The sequence below is a fragment of the Liolophura sinensis genome, chromosome 2 (genome assembly GCF_032854445.1).
Source record: "Liolophura sinensis isolate JHLJ2023 chromosome 2, CUHK_Ljap_v2, whole genome shotgun sequence".
Lineage (NCBI taxonomy): Eukaryota > Metazoa > Mollusca > Polyplacophora > Chitonida > Chitonidae > Liolophura > Liolophura sinensis.
The window spans coordinates 13,701,364-13,728,781 of record NC_088296.1 but is presented as its reverse complement, the minus strand read 5'-3'; the positions used below and the strand labels follow the sequence as shown (position 1 = coordinate 13,728,781).

Genomic DNA, 27,418 nt, shown 5'->3' with positions numbered 1-27,418 from the left:
AGCAGGGGCTATCCATCCCACACTGACAGGTAATGGCGGGTCAACGACGCTCTGGTAGGTGTGATGGCTAGGAGCGCTGGATGCATGGGCAGGACTTGGCTGTCCTCCTTAACCTAGCCAATTTGTTGTCATTGGCTGTTTTATTCTTTTTTCTCCTGTAAGACACAATTACATGCGTTGCATGATTTTTTTAAAAGGTTGTAATGCAGAATATCTGTTAGCAACATGACTTAGGATACGATCCGCAAACTGACTGGTTAGTTACGTGAATGAAAACTTTAAAAGACGGGATGAATTAAACGCCAACAAAGAAGCAAACATTTCTGATTTGAAAAACAAGAACAAAATCATTGTTGTTGTTCACTGACTGGCTGGATTGCATGTACAGTAAAAACGACATACAAGCCATGAACTGATACAAAACAGTACAAAACATGATTTATTATTGATTTATTTGATTGGTCTTTTACGCCGTACTCAAGATTATTTCATTTGTACTACGGCGGCAGCATTATGGTGTACAAAACTTGAGGGTTGAGTATTATCGGTCAGCATAACTGAGGGTTGGGAACCCACTTACCGAGCAAGGACTACAACAACCAAGACTATGACAGCCACTAGGACCACCCCTCCGATTCCAGCAACCAGTCCTATAGTTAGTGTTTGGGAATCATCGCCTGAATAAATTGAATACATATGCGGAAAAAATTAACATCACATTTTAGATCATGTTAAATATATTTTTCTGAGAAATAAAACATTAAACATATATGTGCATGCTTACTAAAGGTGCACATGTATGACTGTCTGCTGGCAGAGGTAAATGCGCTGGAAACGCACAAACAAGCAGTTGCAGATCGCCCTGACGTGAAAAGTTTCATCAGTAACGTTGCACTCCGGATTTTTTTTAGGTGGCCAGTGGCCATTGGTCTCATGTGTCCAAAACTACAGTAAAGCAAAATCTTAATCTTGAAGATCTTACGTGACACAGTGCTAAAACTTGTAAATTTTGAAATTTATGTTAATAATGCTCTTTTTGTTGTTTAAAATTACAACACGTATGAATTTCTTATATATATAATACATGAGCCGTATACTCCATGTAAAGGTACATAGGGCCTGTATACATACGACCAATACTTAGACGCTACAACGTTAACCTTTCTCATTGACTGGTGCTGACGGACATATAAACACAGTGATGCGCAGAAACAACCTCGACATGACAGAAACTCTAAACCGCGTGTAAATACGACTTGCCTACATCTTATTTGTCATTAAAATCCATCATTTTCGAAATAATATCTTAAAAATGCCACATTCATTTCGAGCAGATTAACGGATCACGTGACCTTGGACATGTTTTAAAGTTGACGCGTTTAAGATTGTCTTCACTTATTGAATGGTGCGCTGTGAATGAAACAAACCTGCTCTGAGACCTGCGCAGTTGAGGACGTTAACACAGTTAGATACTATGTACAGCCTGTCGCGTGTGTATGTATTCAAGTAACACGACCCGTTGTCTAAGTTGGGTGTTTTGAGTTTTAGGGCCATTGACGTTGGGTTGAGATTTCTACATGTTATCATTATTTCCGGTTTCTAGTGCCTCTGTTAAGACGGTATCGTAATAAACAAACAACTAGTACTTACACTGGTGTTATGTAACTATCAAGTAAATAAATTTAGCTGAAATTTCAATGTGAAAATGAAATTATGAACTGCATCCATTTCCAGTTTCTATTTGAGTCCGTCTACAATTAGATTTTCCCAAATTATAGATGCACATGTATGTGCATATGACGATTCCGGCCCTGGGCAGTCAATGTGTAGGTAACTCTTAACGTTCCTGGGTCTGTGTGGCTCGTTTACAGTTTCTGAATTCTAACATTCGTTGAAAATGGCTTGAACATGAATTAACTGGGTGCACAGCAGTATCCCTCTTTCCACCGACCCTCCCACATTAATAAATTCATACCTTGTAGTGTGTTAGCTTCGTTCGCAGCTAGGATCGTAGAAGTCGGTCTTGTACTTCGTGCGGACTTACCTAACAAAGACAAGAAATACCAAACGTTAAAAATGTATCCTCTGACTATGATTGCTTTCCCCCTGCTCATGTGTGACTACCTCTCTCCGAGTACATGTTGATCTGTACATATTCATATTGTAATCTGACCCATACTTCAAACGTTAAACCCTAAGCAGTCACTCACTCACTCACTCACTCACTCACTCATACTTCTGCACGAAGTCATTCATGAGGCATGTACACATCATTTGTTGGATCTGTAAAATGTCGTATATTAATCTACATCACAAGATCTTTATTTTGTACAGTAGAATTTAAAAGATTGCTAAGTATAACATTTGTTTCATTCGCATTGTAGGGTTTTACTGCTGTTGTAAGTTAAACGTAATGACAATACAGCATTTTGAGTCATTCTACACCAGTAATGTCTAATCAATTGCAATTAACTTCAGTGCATATGCCTAGTTCTCCTTACGCCATTGTGTTACACGTAGGAGGCGTGATTCCTTGTTTTTATACATTTACATAAACAGTTAGAATAAAAACATAGCTGAGGTAAACTGACAAAAGGCCGATTTTTACCGGTTACGACCATTTGCCAACAATCACACATTTATCTCTGCTCTGTTGTTTTCTCTCTATGCTGTAAGTCTTAATTATTGGGGCGATCAAATATATGTGTTTAATGCAAACGTGTTTTCCATTGTCCATGTACCGCATTTCATAGCAGTTGCCCTTTAAGTCAACACGATAAATAGACAACCCCTAGTCCCAAGTTATGCTGAAAAAGACTTAAGTATGAAGAAGGGAGCCGAATACTCTTGACCATCTCTGCCTTTTTACTTACAATCAAAGTATAATCATTGTAAAGAAACTTATGTTAAACGAGTTGGACTGAATAACCTTGACACGGCAGTGTTTGCAGAAATAGCTCGTGTCCTTGATTGAAATTGTCCCATGATACATATGATCTAACAAACCCTACATAGTGGGATGTATGTACACGGGATATGCAGGACCCAGACAAGTGCACAAATTGTCGATTATTCCTTAATATAATTTATCAAGTAAAATTCTTCATGAGTATTAATGTAAGCTGTTTCTATTTCTTCTCCGAATATGACAGTTTAATAAACTTAGTCGTCATCAGCACAAGGGCAAAATGTGAACAAAAGACGAATAAAAGAGTGATTGGTATTTTTCCGACAGCATAACGAAGAGCCGCTTGTTCCACAGCCTGCACAGCAGCCTACATATAAAAGGCTATAGGCTTACTTTGGGTTGGACTGTCTCCCTCTGTGGTGACATGGACTTTTGATGGTTTACCTGAAATTGCGAAAGAAAACTGTTGAACAGATGTCAGTTATCATGGACAATTTTATCATTCTGTCTTCCCATTGATCTGACCGTTGATTTGACAGTTCATAATCCGGTGGAGCAAATCCCAGTCAGCCCCTAAGCATGTAATCTAGCAGTTTTTCCGCGTAGAAATAGTGGCTTCGTGTCGCCTTTTTTGGTGAAACTTCTACAGCAATTGGATTTGTTAAAAATATCTTTAAACAGGACCTACATGAATGTTCCAGTTGTGTAAAATACCATTTCATCTATTTCAATATTTCACTTTCACAACAGTGGCCAAGCATGTTGAAGGCGCAAATAATCCACTGTCACACCCCAGACTAGATGTATCCTATACTATATGATCTCAACGTCTTAACTAATGTATATTTTTGGGGAAAAGGTTACGCTAAGATATGAACTTTAAGAATTACAAACTCCTAGGGTTAAAAATTATCGAATATTGCGGAATCTAGTTACATGGCAATGAAATACTCAAAAGCTTTTATCATCATCAGCGTTTATTTTAACTCGACTTTCTAGAAGTTTCCGCTAAAATACTGTGAACACCACAGTAGACTACAGCATAGAAAAAAAAAACAAAGCATCGATGACAGTGTGATTTTTGGCAGATGACAGGAAACCGGCCTCGTAGTTTTACCTCAGTTAAGGTTTTTCTTACTGTTGATATACTGATGTATGTACAACATACAAGTATCTATAAGAACCCTGGCTTCCTCTTGACACAGTTCAGTAATGTATAGGATTTTTTACATGCCCAACCATGTTCAGTGTCAATAATTTGGTACAACCTACATGTATATGGCTCACCCTAATCTTTACCCTTTGTTTCTACGCATACAGTGTGTCGACTGACCTATAACCTAAATAACCTAAACATAGTTATTACATGTAGATAGTTTAGTGATTTCCTGTGCGGAAATGACATATTCCCCTACACCACTATGCTGTTGTTTTTGCATTCACAAATGGTGTGACAAGATATCTGGTGCATTGTCCATGTACTCACCCAGACATTGCCCTGTAGATGACTGTATGGCTTCTTCTGAACACTGACACAGGTGCCTGTTATTACCTGAAGAGTCCCTACACGTGGTGTTGTCAGGACACATACTGCCTTTAAGGTCACATTTTTCTGCAACGTACAGAATAATGGGAACACACGTTTAGCGATATAGTTTGTCCTTACTAACGTTTATACCATAGAACTGGCAAAAACAGTGTAAATGTCTAAATCCATGCTCAATTCTGATTCATCTTCTAGGTATCAAAAAAGCAGACAGTTAATTTAAAGCAGTTCTGTGAGCAAGGACGATCGTGTACGTTCATTTCGAAAGACTGATGTGGTGTTAACACTATTACCTGGTGTCCGCCTGTTAAATTACCAGTTAAAACTTGAATAAGAAATGTTTCACTTATTTCGTAAAAGGCACATTTTAAACATTAGATAATAGATTTCTCATTTCCTGAAATCAGATATTTGCTTCGAATATTCAAATGCTATGTTCCCCATTGACTAGTCGTTCTGACTTCCTCAGTAAGTAATGTTAGGAATCGTGAACGTGCGTTAAACATGGTCCAGAGCAAAAATCAATTCAAGCGAGTGCGTTTAATCTGCTCTTCAAAACTGCGAAAAGTTATACTATTAATCAAATGATTGATACAGTTTGTTTTCTAAACACGCCCTCAATGGAGTGTCGTAATCCAGGGTTTTCATTCCTCGGAATTCTGGTTTGGTGCAAAATTCGTGCGTTATAACGTTCTGTTCTATGCATAAATATTCTCCTGTTGCTATTCTGTAATGAACTCGTACACCACATTTTACCCATGATTTACTGTGAAATCAAGTAATTGCGCAATAAGGCGAGCATCCTTCAGTTTTGTCACGTTTGGTAGTAAAGGTATCCCACAAAAGCGGCATGCAGACCACGTTACGCTTAGTAATTAAGAAATGTGGACTGTTTGTCTGCAAGGGAATCCGTGGAGACGTATGGAAACACCTGAACAAATTATCAAATTTAAATACCCATCATTGGGCGAGTATTTCAGCATGGTAACAAACAAACACTTGGTTGTTATGATTACTCTCATGAGTATTTAAAACTATGCCAATTTCCTATGTCCATGCATGCATAGCTGTGTAAATCTGAAACACTACGGATGAATGTAACCTCTGAATCACCGTGAAGTCCGTGAAGTTGGCTGACAATAACATACATCAGTTGTGGATATACATTTGATTACCTATTTGGAATTAAGGGGGGAAATTTAGCATTTCTAATGGTATGCCTACTTTAACTTACCCACACAATACCACAGGGATGGAGATCTGCCCTTCATTTCTCTTGGTTCAGCGTTGTTGAATGAGCATCTACACCCACTCCTGTTCGTGTTACATTCTGCTCTGTATCCACATAGCTTATCTCCACATTCTGTAACTCCCTCACCTTAGGACACAGACAAATGAAACTGGCCATCAACAGTACATTGTCCCTCTGAATCACACTAACCTGACATTCAAAGACGTTTTCAAAGAAATGTTTTGTCTTATTTTCTTGAGAGACATCAAAATTCATCTTTGTGCTGCGTAACGCTCGAACATTTGCATAGAGGCAGTGAGACTGAGTGCATTGCATGTGCAATTTCTTCCAATGGTACACTATGATGTTTTGTAACGTAAGCCTGTAATTAGGACGAATTCGCTCTCAGTTAATGATGTTAAATATATACATAACACGATGTAGCACAGATTTTACCCATTTTATAACCTTTATAATCTTTTCATTCTCTGTGAAAGCGTTTCTTTGAGGCATTTCCATTGAAGGACTCCTTGTAACTAGATGGGGATTTGCTCGCCTATCACTCCTGAACATATCTATGTAAAATGGTCTTGGCTCACGTAACCATATATTTATTATAAAGGGTATTCCTTGAGGAAAAATGTTTTAAACGCAGCAAAATCTGCTGTTGACTTTACTTTTGTCTTCTAACAAAACAGATGGTATAAATCACATCACTTCAGTTTTTCCCACACGTTTTTTACCTACTCTATTTCATACTCAAGTAAGTTTTCCTTGTTTTTATTTGTTTTGTTTTTTTTTTTGTTTTTTTTTTGTTTTGAATGAAAAATTACCTGACGGCATCATTGTACTACAGTGGATCGCTTTCTAGTTGCAAGTTTTCCTTTATTTATAGGAGTGTTGCCAAACGCCAATTTTTTTTCTAACACAGAAAAGGAAATATTTCAGTATAGAGGACGTACACATTCGTAAGTATCAAATTTTCGCTGCGCACCAAACTGCGTTATGACTTTAGACAGAGGACGAAATTTTCTCTTTCTCCAGCTTTCCTAGTCGTGTAAAATAAGTATAATGTGGATAAATTCTGTGCAATTGACTGGTGTACAATAATGGGGCGGTTGTTTCTTTCCATAATCGTAATCAGCTTATAGCTTATAGCCTACATTGGGTATTTTCACTATGTTTAGGTTGTTATACAATCTGATGATTAAGCAGAGAGCTGTATTCCATCGATAATGTAAAACGTTCAACTTACCTAAACAGTAAAATATGGAGAAAGGATTATCGTCCCTCTTTCTCAGATCGTCGTTGTCAGACAAGCATACACACTGAGTCGTGTCACATCTAGCTCCATAACCACACAGTGAGTTTGTTCCACATTGTTCAGGTCCAGCACCTAGTAGCACAATTCAGTCAAATCTGAGTTTAGAAAAGATGCAGTTCTGCCTTCTTAATCCGAAAAGAAAAAGGACGATTAACCAAGATTTGTCATACAGCGAGAACGGAAGAAAACTGGGAAAATGTCTCGTAAATATTTATTTAGAAAGGGTGGCCTTTAAAAGGAGATCGTAGCTACATTCGATTGTTCGCACGGCAACTACATTTACAATAAACTGTAAAAATAAATTTCACCGTGTCCACAGTTGAATTGTAGGGCGATTGTAAATCACATTATACTGACTCCTGGTCAGCCAGTCCTGTTTCCCTGCTCTAAGCTCTCAGTAATAAGCATCAGGCGAGGCAGGAACAAGTCTTTGATATGAGCTTGGCCTCCCAACTTCGAGGCGGACGCTCCAATCACCAGGCCACCGAAGCGGTCTTGGAGGACATTACAGGCAAACGGTATTTAATTTTCAGACATGTGTCACTTCATTGAAATAGCAGAGGCTACACATTTTTGATTGCCTAAAAAAATAAGAAAAAAAAATCCTCACAGAAAAACTGGTCTGTCTCATTATTCATCAGTAGTTATCTGTATGAGTTTAAAAGTGGCGATCTGTTCCTGGATAAACTTCATTCAACACTGAATTCAGTCACACGTTTAATAAACTTCCGTGTATGGAGAGATTTGTCAGATTTTAAAACAGGCAGCGCGTGTCCCTTGTTTAGATACAGTAACTAAAACAGGTAAAAATATAACAGTCTAAAACACTTGTCCCATGCACAATTTCATACAAAAATCTCTGCGTTGCCACGTATGGAAATGTGTTTTCCACATGAGAAGTAAACCGGAATGCACAAGATACAGGATATTCACTTCATGACGTATGTTTTCTTTACCGATCTCTTCAAAGGGAACATGGGGCCTCCGTGGTTCAGTCGGTTAGGAGCCTCTCACCAATGCGGTCGCTGTGAGTTCAAGTCCAGCTCATGCTGGCTTTCTCTCCGGCCGTAAGTGGGAATGTCTAGCAATAACCTGCGGATGGTCGTGGGTTTCCATCGGGCTCTGCCCTGTTTTCACCCACCATAATGCTGGCCGCCATCGTATAAGTGAAATATTCTTGAGTACGGCGTAAAACACCAATCAAAATTAGAAAAAAATCAAAGGGAACATACTTAACAAATCTCGATATGTATGCCGTGCTACTTACAGAGTTTTGTTAGCAGAAGTTTTTCATCCATAACTGACACATAACACATGCAAACCTCCTGGAAGTTAACAGTCGTTTTGAGTTTTGAGAATTTTGCGGGACTTGGTATTCGGGATATTTGTTTCTATACGTGTTTATATTAGAACTTATCCATGACTACTGGTTTGTGTAAGAAGGCTTCTACTGGTGATAAGGTACCTGAAATAAGCGTGTTTGACACGTTGGTACACTTGGAGTGTTATTCACTCACCCAAATATTCAGCTGTGCTGTGTTGCAGGATTAACACTTCTTAAAATCCGAGAGACATCAACCACCTGAGGTTGTATTATGCCCTCCACCAAAAAAAAAAAAAAAACTGACCCCCAGGTATAACTGCATGTTGCTTGTGCTAAGCAGCAATCAGATATGTAAATAAATACATGTTTAACAGCGGGAGTTATTCTATCTTGGGGTCTCAATGTTCAGGACCTGATCCACTGTGAGTAGAACACCACAGTGGGCAGGAGAGCCTGTAGGGAAGGGCTCCTACAAGTTATATGTGTATCTTGTCGTTGTATTTATAAGTTTGATCTATCTTAATATACCTGTTTAATAACACGTGGATGCCTGACATTACATCCTGGTGTAGGTTAAGTCATATGTACACGTCTGAGGATAATTCACCGAAGAATAAATGACTGAATGTTACTGCTTTAACCTAGGTGAGAGGGGCCTATGTGGCCGCCACGTTTAGCACTCCAATTTGAAATATTCAAATTTTCAATGGCGATAAGAAACACAGGTTTGTGTGGACTGAGGCACCTTATAACAAGACCACACCCTCGCTGGGATCCCGTCGAATGTTTTTTTTTTTAAGATTATGTCGCATTGACATGGGTAGCTATACCCTGGGGATGTCTCTTTTCACATCGTAAGATAAGCTCATTGTTTAAATGTGTCTGTAAAAATATCTCACGACATAACTCTGTATTTGTACATCGAATGACTTAAACAGGTGTAAGAAATGTCGGAACAGACGAAATTGGTCCAACAAACACCAAGTGTAGACTGTTGAAGCAATGATTTATATCCACGTGTAGACTGTTGAAGCAATGATTTATATCCACGTGTAGACTGTTCAAGCAATGATTTATATCCACGTGTAGACTGTTCAAGCAATGATTTATATCCACGTGTAGACTGTTCAAGCAATGATTTAAATCAAGAATTAGATAAGCCATTAGGAGGCACATCGGTCAATTATCCGGACTCACCTGTGACGAGTGTTGCTGTCAGGCCAAATGTTAAACCTGCTAAAGTCAGGATCTTACCCCAGCGTCTTGGGAGAGCAGGGACTGTCATTGTCCACACGTTAGCTGTGTACACCGTCATTGTACATTCACATTGTACAAGCCACTGTATTTAGGTACGTGGATATTGGATTTCCCCAATGTCTACAACAGTCTCCTTTTTTTACTGTTACATTGTAAAGCACGGGACTGGTTCGTGTGTGTATATGCTTTACTTCCTTATTGGAATAAAGCGTTCTACAAGAGAGCATTCATGCTTTTTAGTGATCTACTTACATGATTTATAGTTTATAGTGTGTATAAGAGTTTTTATTATGTGGAGATGTATGTTTTAGGCTACATCGTCAAATTCATTCTGATACCTGGGTAAAGCTTCAGACGGAATGCTTGGTCACGTCTGTTTGTCATTGTCACACAGAGATTATGCCACGAGAGTAATTTGCTTTCGCATTTATTTTGCTCCTCTCCGGTCGTTAAGTGAGAACGTCTTGCAGCAACCTGCAGAAGGTCGAGGGTTTCCCCCTAGCTTTGCCGGGTTTCCGCCCAACATAATGCTGCCCACCGTCGTATGGGTGAAATATTCTTGAGTACGGCGTAAAACACCAATCAATTAAATAAATAAATCAAATAATTAAATTCTCCCCAATACTCACAAATAACCTCTCCAAACCATCCAGACAATCTCCAGCTATAGTCACAAACACAATAAAGAAAGCAACACAGAATGAGGTGGTAATGACTGCTTTTTCTAAAGAAATTATAACACAAAAATATGCGCGAATACATTCAGTAACATGAATTGACTGGAGTATAGGTATGTACACCTGGCAATGATACCATGAACCATAGACATGGGCAGATTGAACTTTCAGGTAATGTCCTATGACATGATACCAGACAATGATGCTAACACCCAATCATTTCACCGTTTAAAAGCCTTTTTGTAACATCATAATTGGAAACTGGTTAAATGTTTTCTCTGTCCATTTCTTCACATTCAAATAGGCAGCTATATTTTGCGCCACTCTTCCTGCTTTTAACGGAAAAGATAATCTACTGGAATACAAAGCACTATTACAAGGAAAACCAACCTACGTGCTTCACACTTTCCTCCATACACTTCCCATTTGTCATCAAGGCCAAGGTGCTTCAACCGCAGTCTGATCACTGGCTCTATCGCCAGTGTAAAGTCTCAATTTCAGGGATGTCTTTGATTTTGGGATAGAACAAAGCGTTGAGCTGAAGTATAATCCAATCCTGCTAATTCACGGTCAGTAAATCCTGCAGGTTTGTCTAGCTTGAACAGAAGAAAATGTTTAGCTCAGATCCCTATTTTTTTCCATGAGCGACAATGTTAATATTTTGTGCTATATCTCAGCCCCAAACATTTCCTGGCCAATAACCTCCAATGCCTTACCTTGCCCAACCTGTAAGAAGGCAGCCATAAAAATCTTGACGTAGGTTGACCGTCAAAATGACCTTTCTATACCTTCAGCTGGAAGGGGTGCCTAGCAGGGTCAAGGGAACTTCACTCACAGCCTTATCACCTGCCACCTAGTGCCCTTTCGCCAACAGTTTCAAACTTTCATCAACACAGCTCATAGCTCATCAAAGTTTGGAAAATATCCAGTATATTATTGCCAAGCATGCACCTGTACACCAAAATGGACGCCTGGAAACAAAAAAAGACTTTATACCCTAAATACACAGAATTACATCCCTCACGAAAAACGGAAGTTACAATGGGGTACTGGTGTCCGTCACCCCCCCCCCCCCCCTCCCCTTACATGCCAAATTATCGCTTGAAACATGGAGAAACATTGGAGTAGGATGAATTTAAGTTGGAGTACCCTCATATTGGACCCCCATATTCTGATTTTAATAACTCTTAAAAGTTGAACGTGTAGTGCAAATACCGTCCAAGATATCGCAATCAGGACAACTGTTTTGGAAAGACAGGGTGTCTTAAAATCTCATCGACAAAATAATTTAGACTTTACACAAGCAATCGTTTAAAAAATATACATTTTTAAGAAGATTTTCCAGCTCAGGTCAGCTTTAAAAACAAAAGTTAAAGACCAAATGTGTCAAAGAATACATCAAAAAATGGGCGATTTATTTGAAAATTAAAGGCCAAAACATAAAACATTTACGTCAACCACTGTGTGAAAAATTTAACTTAAAGTGCAGTTGCGGGTATTATTGCGGATTTTCACAATTTCTGAATTTCTGATGTTACTACCTCAAGGTGATGAAGACCTGCTCACGGGCACTTTTTTCCAGTTGACAGAACTTAAGAAAAAGGAAAGACTAATATCCCTGTTCCCCATTGATTTATGTGAATTGAGCGCTATCCAAAAATACCATAAAGGGAGACAAAAAGAGGAAACAGTCTAGATTTCAAGCTGGAAAAACCGAATAGTGCTCAAGTAACCTGTCAGCAGTCACGGACATGCCAGATACCCAGCCTGGGTGTTCCTGAATTGAACAGCCGTATCAGGAGGCTGTCAGCGCAAATCAAGCTGAGAGAAAGACAGTGCAAGATAGATTTGACGGCTGGATCAGATAGAATTTCTCCATTTTCTCAACCCCTGTGCAGGAATGGACTGCTAAAGGAATGCAATCAATCGATATATAGAAAATGGTGTGTATGAAAATATAAAATCTGCGAGGGATTGGCAAGGCAAGATGTTTTAGCCAAATACGTAACCACGGACGGTGACTCTAGGTCGTCCGGGTGAGTGGAAGGCGGCGCCGGACTGGTCGAGCTACTATGCATAGCTAGATCCCAGTTCAAGAAATGAAACAGGCAAAAGAGGGGCTGGGGCCGGGGCTGGAAGAGGGGAGCCGAGAAGAAAGTACAGAAGGTTTTGAGCCAGGATGTTAAAACCAGGTGCATTTTAATGTTTTCTGAACTTATGTCTGACAGTGATGACATAGGGAAAATAAAAAAAAATTACCTATCCCTGTGAATGCGACAATCAGCTGTTACGGTGGTGACAGCTTCAAGCACCGCATGAACAGTGTGGTTTGTTCTGGCCGGGTTCTTGTATGACACAAGGCCATGTCGGCTATCCCTTGTCTGTGATCCAATCCACAGGCGACACACCCCATTTTCAATCCAAACACTGAAATTTTCAATTTTAACGGCGATTTCTGCTACGAATCTCTCCATTTTCAAGCGTAGGAATACTAAAATGTTGCATGTTGTCCATTTCAGCCTTCTACGCAGATGTTACCCTACACTGGAAAGCATTTTATCAATTTTTGAAATAAATGATATTTACATAAAATAAATAGCCCCCCCCCCCCCCAAAAGTTTAAAATGGCTCAATCAAGATTCAAGTCAATGCAAACCACATCCCAGACATACCCACCAAAATTATCAGGCTGCTGCGAAATCTGAGCGCGATAAATCAATATCGAGGAGACGCCACTTGCAGCCTCATGACTACCTAACATCTGGTGATCTCTCGCCAACATTTTCAGTAAAGCTCATACCTTCTCAAAATTTTCGACAATTTACAGTAATTTAATGCCAATGACCAAAATGACCTGGAAGCAACAAAAAAAGACTTTATACCCTAAACGGAAGTTCTAAAGTGGTACTGATTCCTGGTAAAATACGTGCCTTTTGCCTGCTCTAGTTTTGCCACAATTATCTGTCCATACTAAATAACGTCTAACATCCTCCGGACTACATACATACATACATGTCGGGCCAGTGTGGTAAACATTGGAGAGAATCCACAAACGAGTTTACTCCTTCATTCTGCTTGCCGACATATTCCTTTTCAGCACGCATCGTTCCTTGAAATGCAGAAAGGTCTTACAACAGTACACCGCAAATATAATTAGGCACATGACAATCGAAACCCTGGTAAATTCTACCTCAGCCAAACCTGATGAAAACCAGACAAAACAGACAATACCATTTCTGTAAGGTATCGTTAAACACCCTTACCAGGCGAGGACTCAGAATGTGACATCAAAAGAGGCCACCATACTGGGGTTTCAGGGCCTACAGGAGCAACAAATGTGCACCCAGATACATATACCTTCTGCTCCTTTAAGAAAGCTAGTACTGGGAATTTGAGTGTGAATAAGTTCTCACTTAATGTTAATTTCTCCGAAGACATGTACATGTGCACTTTTGCAGAACAAGGAGTAGACATTTGAGCCAAGTGCCACAAAGCTCACTGTATGAGGCCCACACCGATTTTCAGTACTTAGCCATACCTGCCCTGGAGTACGGTCTGAGAATTCAAGATATCTGGATGGAGCGTCAGCTGGATTGCCCGAGATGGGACGTATTCTAAATAAAGATAAACATTAATTTGAAATATGCGCTGGACGATGTCTTTTCATGATGATATTCAATGCTGGGTCCTTACAACCTTGATTCTCCCAGGTATATATAGAGCACAGCCATGTTATCTGCAAACATATCTAGCCCTCTAATTAGCTGGAATTTAAACCTCCAAAGCCAGTAACAATACATCACCCTCTTTAGCACAAATTGGTCTATCATCTCCCTCTTTCAAATAACCAGCAAATGACATTCCGCAGTTGATTTCTGTCAATATTTTAGCACCATATTTAAAGCCTGAGGCATCTGTTGGTCATGGTATTCTACACGCCATTGCATGTGTCAATTCCAACCATCCACAAAACACCAATGTCAACAACAACTCATGCTCAGTGGGAACCATGCAACTGTTGCAAAGGCCTTGAGCTATAGCTGAACTAATCTTTCGCGAGTAAAGCCTAGCTGCTGGGATGGCCAAACATTTGCCAGCGAACATTTGAAGTGTGTTAACACTTACATAATCAAACCGCAAAATCTGATCTTGGAGCAAACTAACAGCCACTTTCTTGTCGTCCGGCGAAAGATATGCTTGCTTTTCAGAATCCACAATAAATCCCAAATACCCATCCGAGGTAGATGGCAATAAACTACACTTCTTAAGGTTGAGTGTATACTCCAGTGTTGTTCTCGCGAAAATTTACATGAATACCACCTGACAAAAACTTAGCCGGTTTCCTGACTGGCATTGAGTTCAAATCATGGACCGCACCCATCAACACTTCTTTACCTGTTACATTAGCTCCGGATGGAGCTCCACTGTGTTCCCCAAAAACAATCATTTCTTGAACTGATCTAACATTTTTTGCTGCAAGAGCTGCGTCAAATTTCATAGCCTCTTCTCACTTAGGAATTCTAATAAAGGCTCCTACGTGCTTTTCTTCACAGGCGCACAAACCACTCTATTATCATAATGTAAGACGCCAAAATCATTAACGAGTGATCAGTTCCCATTTTAAAATGGAGCTCCGAGCCCAACTCACGCAGACAAATATCCACTAGGAGTTTAGTTCTATTTGAGGAAAGAAATTGGGACAATCTAAGAAATAATTTTAGCAAATGAATGATTAACTCATATCTGTAAACCATTACCAGACAGTGATATCATTGAATTCTTCACTTAAATGAAAGCTTGGCATCTTTCATTTTCTCACATTCCTTTATGTTGTGACTGTAGTGAGAACCACAAAACATACAAAACAAAAACCATATCCAAGGTGATCCGATCTGTAGCAGAGTGTACCGCTGTCCGTAGAAGCCATAACCATTAGAATGGTACTGTGGTACTCCGCCTACAGACTGGATTGCGTGGGTAAAGATGTGCCAGAGATTTCTGAGTATGTTCTGATTTGGTTTCTGTTGCATCTCAATTTGTTTCAAACAGTTTCTCCTTCAGGCATTTTGTTAGTACCTAAGGGATAGCGTCTGATACCCTTCCTCCGGTACCTGACAGAGAAAGGCTAGCAATGCACAGCCTGCACTGGTGTTTGGCAGCTTGACAAACCATCTCCTCCGACTTATCTCCCTTATGATGGTTACACTTTCTGGCAGCCCGAACTAATTCATCCAATACCATCAAGATTCCTCTAGCTTTCAACATTTTTCTCATTTTAAACCCCTTCTCATTCGAGCCCTCGATATTTATTTATTTAATATTTATTTGATTTTTTGTTTTACGCTGTACTCAAGAATATTTCAGTTATAGGGCGGCTATCAGCATTATGGTGGGAGGGAACCGGGCAGAGCCCGGGAGAATCCCACGCCCATCCGCCCATGGGATTAAACTCACAGCCACTGCATTAGCGAGAGGCTCCTGGGTCATTACTCTGCGCTAGCGGGCAAACCAACTTAGCCCCACGAGCTCCTTTAGGCTTCGTTGTCGCCCACAGTGTGTACCAAATAAACGCCTCATGGCGTGCAGAATAAAATGTATTCTTAACAAAATGGACAGGTGCAGGCGCAGCGTTCTGCCTCTGACCTGGAGCAACTCGAGACTGATTCCCTGCAGATTCCCGCCAGAGGTCGCTGGGGATGGGAAAGGAGTTAATCGTTCAAACCACGTCACTCTACGACTAATATTTTAGCTGTAAATCATGACTAACGTCATAATGATGTGCCCAGCAATGGTTCACATTTCTTGCAACCAGGACGATTAGCAATGTGTTTAATACCTATCCAGCTATCCTGCTTTATACCGCGTTGTTCTGCACCTGATTCATATTGGTCAGTGGTAAAACTGTATCTGTTAGAACAGACGGTATAAACTACCTTATGTTTCTATACACAAATACTGTGGTATTTACTTGTGCATAAAGACATAGGGATTGTCTTCGTCTTGGGGGTAACACAAATGCTGGGTATGTCAATGGTGTTGACATGTTCTGGGCTACCAAATGGCGCGTTACTTATAGCGGAAGATTAAATATAGAAGCAATGTTTGGCGTTGATACATAGTGTTGTATTTAGAATGAGGACTGATTTTGTTCTAGCTGTAGCCGACAGTAATAAATTGATTTATTCATTTATTCTTAAACGGCAAACCCACTGACCATGAATCAGATTGAAACAACAGCAGTAGCTGAAGTTTGATGACTGGATTGAAGACAATTTGTGTAAAATACTGTTATATTATGCACACCTGAATGATAATTACATTTGAAAATGGATCATGTAATTGGCTATATCTACAACATGAGTGCCAGACACAGGGCGGCACAAACAACTAGAATGCCAACTGGCAGGAGTTTTACACGTTCTGCTGGCATGATCTTGATATCTGTCAGTAGACAGTGTTTACAGATAAGCGTATTTTTATACGTTGGCTTCTTTTCAGTGTTGGCATGTACGCTCTGCTTCCGTTTTAAACAATTCAAGAAATACCAATGTCTTGATTCCAATATTTGCCAAGCCTATATCCAAATTAGTAGCATATCTTCATTGCCTATGGGCCACTTTCCCCCTGTCTCATCAGTATAACTTAAAGTATTTAATATCTCTTGATGGTGATCCTGCAGAGATGACATGCCTAACACAAAGGAATTGATTTGAAAAGTGTGAGAATTGATGCCACAGTTCAAGTATATGTACAACAATTTTGAAGACCTGAGGTCTGAAACGATGAAATAAGCATCATAGCAATGTTTTCTTTGTGAGTGCTTTAGTGGCTTTAGACGTGCAAAGGGAACAGATCATTTGTGCGAGATAGAGTGACTTCAGCTTGGATAGTTGGATAGTTAGCTCATTTGGCTCATCTCAGCGCTGGTTGTTCGATCGCCATTTCTACAACTTCGTAGAAAAAAAAAAACATTCCACTAACCTCACTCAGCTACGTCACGCGTATTAATATTGTTCCCAGTGCAGTGTTTTTTTATTTGATATGTTTACGCGGTATTCAAGGAAATTTCACTGATACAGCGGCGATCAACATTGTGGTAGGAGGAAACCGGGTAGAGCGCGGGAGAAACCCAAAATCATCGGCAGGTTGCACACAAACAGTCTCAGGTACCCAATGAAATGTACTGAACGCCTTGATTAACTAGGTATGCTCGAAAAAGGTCATGGTTTCACGCCGGACAGTACCCTAGATATGCAATGATTTTACTTAAGCTGTAGCTACTTAAGCTGTGTACAAGATGCTACCATTTAAATATCTAAAAGGACAAAAACAACCGTGCCTTAGATGAATTCACAAGGGCCGGATCTAACTGGTTGCATGTGACCATTTCCCAGTTGACACAAGACTATCTCTACTCTGCTTTTACTCTCCGTGATGTTGTCCATTATATTGTGTTCCCGCTGATGATTCTGCTGGTGTGTTTAGTATCCAAGAGGCCTGCCCCCTTGCATTGTTTTAATGTGATGGTGTCTTAAACCTGATGATAACACAGCATTTTCATCAAGTCTAATGCATTGCAATTAAGATCACTGCATTATTTTCCCCTAATTCCCCTTACACTGTGGTGGTATGGAACGTCTTGTTTGCTATTACATTAACATTTGCATGAACACTATATAGTGGTCACTGAGGTAATTAGGCTAGATAGCGGGTGTCATCAGTGACGTGTGGCAATTTGACAAGGACTAACTGCATACAATTACAGCGTGGTCAGCTCCGGTTTTACTCTCCATGCTGTAGTACTAGATATTGTGTCATGTTATCCCTAATCTCCAGCTCCCAGTTCTTCGTTCTGTAGCAACCCGTGAGAGCGATTTTCCATTCAAGAAAATCGTTTATTTAAAGATCGTTGTAAAATCGTTGTACTAAAGACTATCGACGGCTGACGGCGGCCAGCTTTATAGTGGAAGAAAACAGGTAAAGAAAGCTGGGGGGGGGGGGGGGGGGGGGTCACGCACAGCCACAGGTTTCTGGCAGAACCTCTCATGTGCAGGCGAAAAGGAAGCCAGCATGAGCTGGACTGTTTATACGTTCAAAGTTCATGATGTTGAGTGATACACAAGTCGTTTTCATCTACTACAGCAAGCCTCTAATGCCGTGCTGTTCATATATAAAACAATCCTGAGTGCTAAACGTTAAACCGCTACTCTTGCACTGAGTAATTTTACTAGCCTAAGTCAGCCTAACCACATCTTTCCTCTAGAGTTGTTAGCTATTGTTAAAAAAAACATTTACATTAAGGTACGGCCTAATACAAAACCTGCGAGGGAGCAGATGTATTTCTCTTTAGGAAAATGTGTCTACTTGTGAAATGTAACAAATTATATGGCACGTATTTTTTTGAATTTTACTATATAAAATATATGTGCTAGGGGCATAGCCTAAAAGAAAACATCCCCAAACGATGTTAACGATGTATCCAAATTTGTGTTAATGCTCCGTGTACATACAACAACACTGTGTCAGAATACAGCAGACGTTCAATACCATACTCCTCACAGTGAATGCGTCGACACTCGCTTCACTTCTCTGTAACTAATAGGCAAGATTGAGCTTTGAAGCATATAAAGCGGACGTAGGTTTGATTAGGCTTAGCCTATTCACTGTTTTCCTCCTGCGGAACCGTTAAAGAAGCATTCAGCAATAAAATTAGTTTAGGGTTTGGATTTGATTCAAGATTTCTGTACAAAATTTGCTACTGGTGGCAGTGAAGTAAAGCGAAAAGTAGAGAGCGACGAATGTGCTGTAAGAAGTAGGATTCAATATCTGTTCTCTCCTCTCGAACCTTCCTGCTCCGCCATAAAAAGGCTTGTTCATGCGGAGAAACTCACCTAACAGTCTGTGTTAAAACCGATGAATCAAAATGTTATACAATGTACTGTAAGAATATATAGCATGTAAATTTTGAACATTTTGTCATTTGTATTTAATTCACCATGCTATTGCTACTCGCCAATTTTGGTAAATGAAACGACTCATGCTACTGACAATATATTTTTCCTTATTTCTCATGATGCATTTTCAAATTTCAAAAGCCAAACTATGCAGCTGAAAAAGCAGAAAATGAAAATCGAACATAAGAGTAAGAAAATTTATTGCAAATATAACAAAATTAGAGTACAAAGCAAAGATAAATTCCATGGAAATACATACTACATGAGTAATAACAACAATTTGAGATCACATAACGTCTGTAACAAATTAGAATAAGTTTTAAACACTGTGTTTTTGCAATAATAACCTCATTTTACCCATACTACAACGCTAGATATTGTTCTTCCCGGAAGTCAAGAATAATTTTATAGTAGCTGACAATATTTGTGGCAATCACGACAAACAAATGCAAACATTTTGCATTACCATCATTTACTTATTCACATTTGCTGGAAGAATTTATTATTAATAACATTACATATTTCACGCTGTGTTTCAAATCTGTTATTAGTTGTTTCTTTCACCAACCATGCTACCCTGACATTTAACTTATTTTCCATATAATATCCTGTGCAACTTACGTAATGTTTTGCACAATTCTAGGCCTGTCAGATGCCGAGGAAGAAAAACAGCAATCACAACTCTGCGGGAGGGTATATAAAAATTCTGCAAATGTCTAGTTTATTTATTATTTTATTTTATTCGGTTGGTATTTTACGCAGTACATTTCACCTATACGACGAGAGCCCGGGGTCAATAAATGACTACCCGCAGGTTGCCGACAGGCATTCCCACGTACGGCCGGAGAGGAAGCCATCATGATGTGGACTTGAACTCACAGCGACCGTACTGGTGAGAGCTTTTGGGTCTTCGGCCACGGAACCCCTGAATCCTGGGTTAGCATAGTGTGTAACTTGATACAACTCTAGCGCCAGCCAGATACAGAAAAGCAAACACAGCATAGCAACAAATCTAACTGAACTACATGCAAACAGAAAAAAATATGAATCTATGTTTAGGCGCTATGGATACATTTGACTGTCAGATTCAGAAAAAGAACACACATAGTAATAGCAGCAAATCTGAGGTAACTGATCTATTTACAAACGTGGACCTATAGAGGAGCTAGTCTATATATTCCACAGACAGATTAAATTCCAAAGGTCTTTGACCATAAAACTAGCAAGTTTGCAAACAAAAGGCTTAGCACGACCGTAAGATATTTTTGCCCATTTTAACTCCCGTGTTGAAACAGAGCAAATGTAAAAGTAAAAATATATATGAGGCATTGTGTGCATTTGATTCGCAATACAAGTGTAGTACACTTACAAATGCTAATATACGTGGGAAGAACACATTCAGACGATGGCATTATTCATTGGAACAGAAGGTTATATAATGTATTGAGCGGTGCAATTAACCTTCCACCTGCATGTCGGTGTACAGATTATATGTATGTTCATATGCAGTACATTTTAAATAACATCTGCCTATTACATGTACATGTAGTATCGATTTGCAATTGTAAGCAATAGTGCTCAGTGAGTTAACAATATTCACATATACTGATGTACGAAAAATATATGCTTCACAACAATGATTTAAGGCTCTGTTTATATCAAAATGACGACAAAGTCACGCATTTTATTCTTTCTGTCAGTCTTTTCCCAGATTTTTTTTTTCATTTTCAAGATGTTTACTTAAAATATTTGTTTACTGTGCATTTTAACCGCGTTCCCACGTTCTATCCACACCCATCAATTACTATGCCCACATCTTCTTCTCACTAATTCCCTGGGGTTTTATCTTAATGAAAAGGCAAGCCTTGTTATTTATATGACAAAAATGACTTTTTTCCTGGTGCAGTCTGATAACTTCGTATTATATCTTTAAATTTGGTAAACAGGTAAAGGAGAAAATAGCTATGCGGATTTGTGACATAGGCTTTTACTATGTCCAGTAGCCAATTCTGAAGCATTATCTTTAGTACTGGATTTTTGTGAGTTATGAGAAAGTACCACAGATACATTCCACTCTGGTTGTAGAGAAAAAAAAGGAAAACATGAAGTAAAATAAAAACCAGAATAAAATCAAATAAGAAAGGTGCATCCTCCAGTCGGGCTTAATTGTAGTCTTTCCATTACACTTTTCTGTAGCCTTTCCATTACACTTTCTGTAGCTTTATTTCGTCGCCTCTGGGAACGGTACCAGTGGGTTGATAATTACCTTCCCTTGCACCAGCGTTGTTGTCTTTGGCTGGTCTAAGATCATACAAACTGTTGTATTCGTTTGGCATATTTTCTGACGATTCCTGATTCTTGTTTCTTTGTTGTGCTTTGTTAAAAGGTATGGTGTGATTTGAATAGAGTCCGTTGAGCTCAGCTTGGTCATTGGGGTGAGAAGGAAGACCGATGGCGTTGTTTGCTTGTTGTGCCTGATAAGATTTACTCTTGTCCCCTTTGTCAGTGACTTTGTCAGTACTGTAGGTCACAGGGAAGTCATTAGCCACGTCTTCGTACACTCCTGGTCGAGACGGAGGATTAATGATGGAAACTTCGGTCCGCACGATAACCGTGGGACCAGTAGGGTTATCCATCCCACCCTGACCAGGTAATGGCGGGTCAACGACGCTCTGGTAGGTGTGACGGCTAGGAGCACTTGATGAATGTGAAGGAGTCGACTGCCTCCTTATCCTAGCCGATTCCTTGTCATTAGCTCTTTTAATTTTTTTTCTCCTGTAAGACACAATTACATGCGGTGCATGATTTGTTTGAAATGATGTAATTAGGAATATCTGTTTGCAGCAATGGCTTAGGATACATGCCGCAAACTGACTGGTTAGTTACGTGATGAAAACTTTAAAAGGCGGGATGAATTTAACGTAGAGAAATAAGCAAACATTTTCTCAACTGATAAAGAACAAAAGCATTGTTGTTCTTCACTGACTCACTGGATTGCATGTACAGGAAAAAGGAACTGATACAAAAAAGAGTTAGAAGTACAAAACTTGATTGGTTATTTATTTATTTGGTTGGCGTTTTACGCCGTACAGAAGAATGTTTCACTTATACGATGGCGGCCAGCATTATGGTGGACAACATTTGAGGGTTGAGTATTATTGGTCAGCATAACTGAGGGTTCGGGACCCACTTACCGAGCAAGGACTACAACAACCAGAACTATGACAGCCACTAGGACCACCCCTCCGATTCCAGCAGCTAGTCCTATAGTTAATATTCGGGAATCATCGCCTGAACAAATTGTATACATATGCGGATACAAAAAATTATCACATTTTAGGTCATGTTAAATACATTTTTCTGACAAATAAAACATTAAACATACATGTAAATGTTTACTTTATGCACAAATGCATGACTGTCTGCTGGCAGAGGTAACTGCGTTGGAAAAGGACATACAAGTAGTTGCAGGCCATCCTGAGCGAAAAGTTTCACCAGTAACGTTGCACTCCGGACTTTTTTAACCTGGCCAGTGGCCATTGGTCTCATGTGACTAAAAACTTGTGTCCTTCAGTAAAGCAAAATCTTAATTTTGAACATTTCACGTGACACAGTGGTAGTACTTGTAATTATGAAAAATTATGATAATAATGCTCATATTGCTGTAAACTTCATTATTATTGGGGTTAAAATCACAACACGTATGAACTTCTTTACATATAATACATGAGCCGTATACTCCATGTAAAGGTACATAGGGCCTGTATACATACGACCAATACTTAGACGCTACAACGTTTAGCCTTCTTATTCACTGGTGTCAGATGTGCTGATAGACATACAAGCACAGCGATGCGCTGAAACAACCTCGACTTGACAGAGACTGCAAACCGCGTGTAAATACGACTTGCCTATATCTTATTTGTCATTAAAATCCATGATTTTGGAAAATGATATCTTATATATGCCATATGTATTTCGAGCAAATTAATGGATCACGTGACCTTGGACATGTTTTAAAGTTGACCCGTTTAAGATTGTATTAACTTAATGAATGGTGTGCTGTGAATGAAACAAACCTGCTCTGAGACATGCGCAGTTGAGGACGTTAACAACAGTTAGATACTATCTACTATCTACTATCTACTATCTATCGCGTCCTTATGTATTCAAGTAACACGACCCGTTGTCTAAGTTGGGTGTTTTAGGGCCATTGAAGTTGGATTGAGATATGTACATTTTTGTTGTCATTATTTCCGGTTTCCAGTTTTCCTCTGTTAAGACGGTATCGTAAAAAACAAACAACTAGTACTTACACTGGTGTTATGTAACAATAAAGTAAATAAATTAAGCTGCTCAACGATTGTGACAAACGTCGATGTTTTGAAAATGATTTATACTGAACTTGAATATATAAAACACGTAATGTGGAAATGAAATTATGAACAGCATCCATTTCCAGTTTCTTTTTGGGTCAATCTACAATTAGATTTTCCAAAATTATAAATGTACATGTCTGTGCATATGACGATCCCGGCCCTGGACAGTCAATGTGTAGGTAACTCTTAACGTTCCAGGGTCTGTGTGGCTCGTTTACAGTTTCCGAATTCTAACGTTCGTTGAAAACGGCATGAACATGATGTCACTGGGCCCACCAGCACCCCGCCCCCCCCCCCCCTTCTCACACGACCCTCCCACATTAATAAATAAATTCATACCTCGTTGTGTATTGGCCTCATTCGCAGCTAGGATCGTAGAACTCGGTCTTGTACTTCGAGTAGCCTTATCTAACAAAGACATAAAATACCAAACGTTCAAAAATTTATCCTCTGAGTATAATTGCTTTCCCCCTGCTCATTTGTGACTGCGTACATGTTGATCTGTACATATTCATATTGTAATCTGACTCATACTTCAAACGTTAAACCCTAAGCAGTCATTCACCCACTCATACTTCTGCACGAAGTCATTCATGAGGCATGTACACAGCATTTGTTAAATGTGTAAAATGTCGTATATTAATCTACATCACAAGATATTTATTGTCTACAGTAGAATTTTAAAGAATGCTAAATATAACATTTGTTTCATTCACATGGTAGGGTTTTAATGCTGTTGTATGTTACACGTAATGACAATACAGCATTTTGAGTCATTCTACACCAGTAACGCCTAATCAATTGCAATTAACTTCACTCCATATACCTAATTCCGCTTAAGCCATGATGCTACACGTAGGAGGCGTAATTTCCTGCTTTTATGCATTTACATAAACAGTTAGAATAAAGTCCTAACTGAGGTAAACTGACAAGAGGCCGGATTTTACCATTTAAAATCTGTTTTATCTCTATATGCTGTACGTCTTAATTAGTCACTGGTCTGCATGCATACGCGTGCAGTGTATATACTACGACATGCACATTTAAACTGTATCTACGTAGACGCGCATGCGCATGACAGCCCTACTTGAGATCGTGGGTGGGTTTATTTGACTCTCCTCGGCATGTTTTGTCACGACATGGCCGTACTGCCATGGGGCGATCAAATATATGTGTTTAATACAAACGTGCTGTCCATTGTCCGTCTACTGCATTTTATAGCAGTTGGCCTTTAAGTCAACACGATAAATAGACAAACCCTAGTCGCGAGTTATGCTGAATAAGACACAAGTATGAAGAAGAGTCCCGAATACTCTTGACCATCTCTACCTTTTTACTTACAAACAGAGTATAATCATTGTAAAGAAACTCACATTAAAGTCCTTGATGGAATAACCTTGACACGCCAGTGTTTGCAGTGTCCTTGATTGAAATTGTCCCGTGATACATATGATCTAACAAACCCTACATAGTGTGATGTATGTATACGGCATATGCAGGACCCAGGGGTAAATTGCTATCCAAGTGAGGATAATTTACAAAGTAAAACTTGAAACTATCCATATTGTAAAGTTTTATTATATTATTACACGTCAGGATAAACTGTTTGTGGTTTTCTTGTACTTGCACTGGTGCCAAAATACTATTTCGTTGTACTAGGAATGAAATGTCGTTCGTTTAGGAGGTTTATATGAGATCGCTGTTATGAAGTCACACTAAGAAAAATTGCCCAGTGCAACTCTCCTGGCTATCTTAACATATTTCTAACAGGACAGAAGCATTTTCTCCTAAAATGAGCGTTTCACACAGTACATGCATAGGCAGTTTGTGTGGCGCAGTTCGTTTGTAGTTTACTTGAACCTGTACCTAGATAAACCTGCCGTGGGGAGGGTGGTCATACTGGTGTTCAATGTAACACTTTGGCAGAAACGTTACTAGACCAGCTCTACGAGCAGGGACGGATTTCAGTCACTTTTCACAAAGAAGGGATCATCTGATTCAGTTTAGACTGCTATCTGGTGACAAAGACAGCTTAATGCAAACTCTATTATACAGACAAGTGGATGACTTGTCAATGATTCACAAATATAATTTATCAAGTAAAATTCTACATGAGCATTAAAGCAATATCTTTCTATTTCTTCTCGGAATACGACAGTTTAATAGACTTCGCCGTCATCAATACAAGGGCAAAATTTGAACAAAAAACGAATAAAAGAGTGATCGGTATCTTTCCGACAGCATAACGAAGACCGGCTTGTTTCACCAGCAGCCTACATACAAAAGGCTATGTGCTTACTTTGGGCTGGACTGTCTCCCTCTGTGGTGACATGGACTTTTGATGGTTTACCTGAAATTGTGAAATAAAACTGCTGAACAGGTGTCAATTATCAGGGACAATTTGATTATTCTGTCTTCCTGTTGATCTGACCGTTGATTTGATCGTTGATAATCCGGTGGTGCAAGTCCCGGTCAGCTCTGAGCATATAAGCTAGCAGCTTTCCGCGTAGAAATAGTGGCTTCGGGTCGCATTTTTTTTGAAACTCCTGGAGTTAGAAATTATCAAATAGAACAGACTTTACGTAAGTGACAATAAAATATCCCAAAACGTTTATATAAATACAGCAACAGGAAACAGACGCCTCAGCAACAGCAGGGGAAATCACTTTTCATTCCAAGTCGTCTGTGTACAAGTTCGCACTAAAATGTTGTGAATACCACAGTAGATTACATCAAAGAAAAAAACAAGAGCAGTGATGACGGTGTCATATTTGTATATGGGTCACCTAACACATAGCTCACCTAAACATTGTCCTTTAGATGACTGTGTGGCTCCCTTAGAACACTGACACAGGCCCTTGTTACATGTGGTGTTGTCAGGACATCTGTTGCCTTTAAGCTCACATTGATCTGCAATATACAGGGTAGTGAGAACATACGTTTAGCGGTATATTTTGTCCTTAGTATGATTTATACTGTAGCACTGGATAAAACAGTATAACTGTCTAAATCCACGCTGAATTCTGCTACATCTTTTAGGTATCAAAATAGCAGACAGTTAAGTTAAAGCAGTTCTGCAAGCAAGGACGCTTGTGTACCTTTATGTCGAGAGGCTGATGCGCTGCTTAGATTATTATCTGGTGTCCTTTTGGCAAATTACATGTTAAGGCTTGAATAAGAAATGTTTTACTTATTTGGAGAAAGGCACATTTAAAACAATACATAATAGATTTGTCATTTCCTCAAATCCGATTTTTCCTTGAAAAATCAATTGCTATGTTCCATATCAATTATTCGTTCTAACTTCCTCAGTAAGTAATGTTAGGGTGCGTGAAAGTGTGTTAAAAATGTAACAATATGATAATCATTCTAAGCGAGTGTGTTTAATCTGTTCTTCCAGACTGGGAGAAATAATACTATTAATCAATCGATTTAATACATATTTCCAAAGGTATCCCACAAAATAGGCATGAAGATCACGTTACATCTAGTAATTAAGAACTGTGGACTGTTTGTCAGGAAATCCGTGGAGACGTTAAGAACTGTGGACTGTTTGTCAGGAAATCCGTGGAGACGTATGGAAACACCTGAACAAATTACCAAATTTAAATGCTCATCGTTAGCCCTATATTTCAGCATGGTAAAAAACAAACAAAGGGTTAATATGATTACTATTATGGCTTTTTATAAATATGTCAGTTCCTCATATTTACACATATAGAAGTTTAAACCCGCAACACTAGAGATGGATGTAACCTGTTATTATCGAAACCCATGCACTCGGCTGACAATAGCAAAGATCACTTGTGGATATACAT

The 27,418-nt window shown here is 39.3% G+C and overlaps 2 protein-coding genes and 1 long non-coding RNA gene across 3 annotated transcripts in view; 1 reads left to right on the top strand and 2 right to left on the bottom strand.

Moving 5' to 3' along the window:
• LOC135462875 (uncharacterized) overlaps positions 1-27,418 on the top strand; it is a 315,472-nt gene that overhangs the window by 67,404 nt on the left and 220,650 nt on the right. The window lies entirely within an intron of this gene.
• On the bottom strand, positions 12-26,502 carry LOC135463215 (uncharacterized). The gene is made up of 5 exons (XR_010443544.1): positions 26,403-26,502; positions 3,302-3,352; positions 1,976-2,044; positions 581-677; positions 12-155 (listed from the first exon to the last, which is right to left on the bottom strand). It is a non-coding gene; the product is annotated as an uncharacterized LOC135463215 (long non-coding RNA).
• Positions 13,899-15,532, bottom strand: LOC135462953 (uncharacterized). The gene is given in 5 exon segments (XM_064740275.1): positions 13,899-13,979; positions 13,981-14,003; positions 14,290-14,561; positions 15,087-15,103; positions 15,437-15,532. Coding segments are annotated over 5 exon segments (489 nt in total).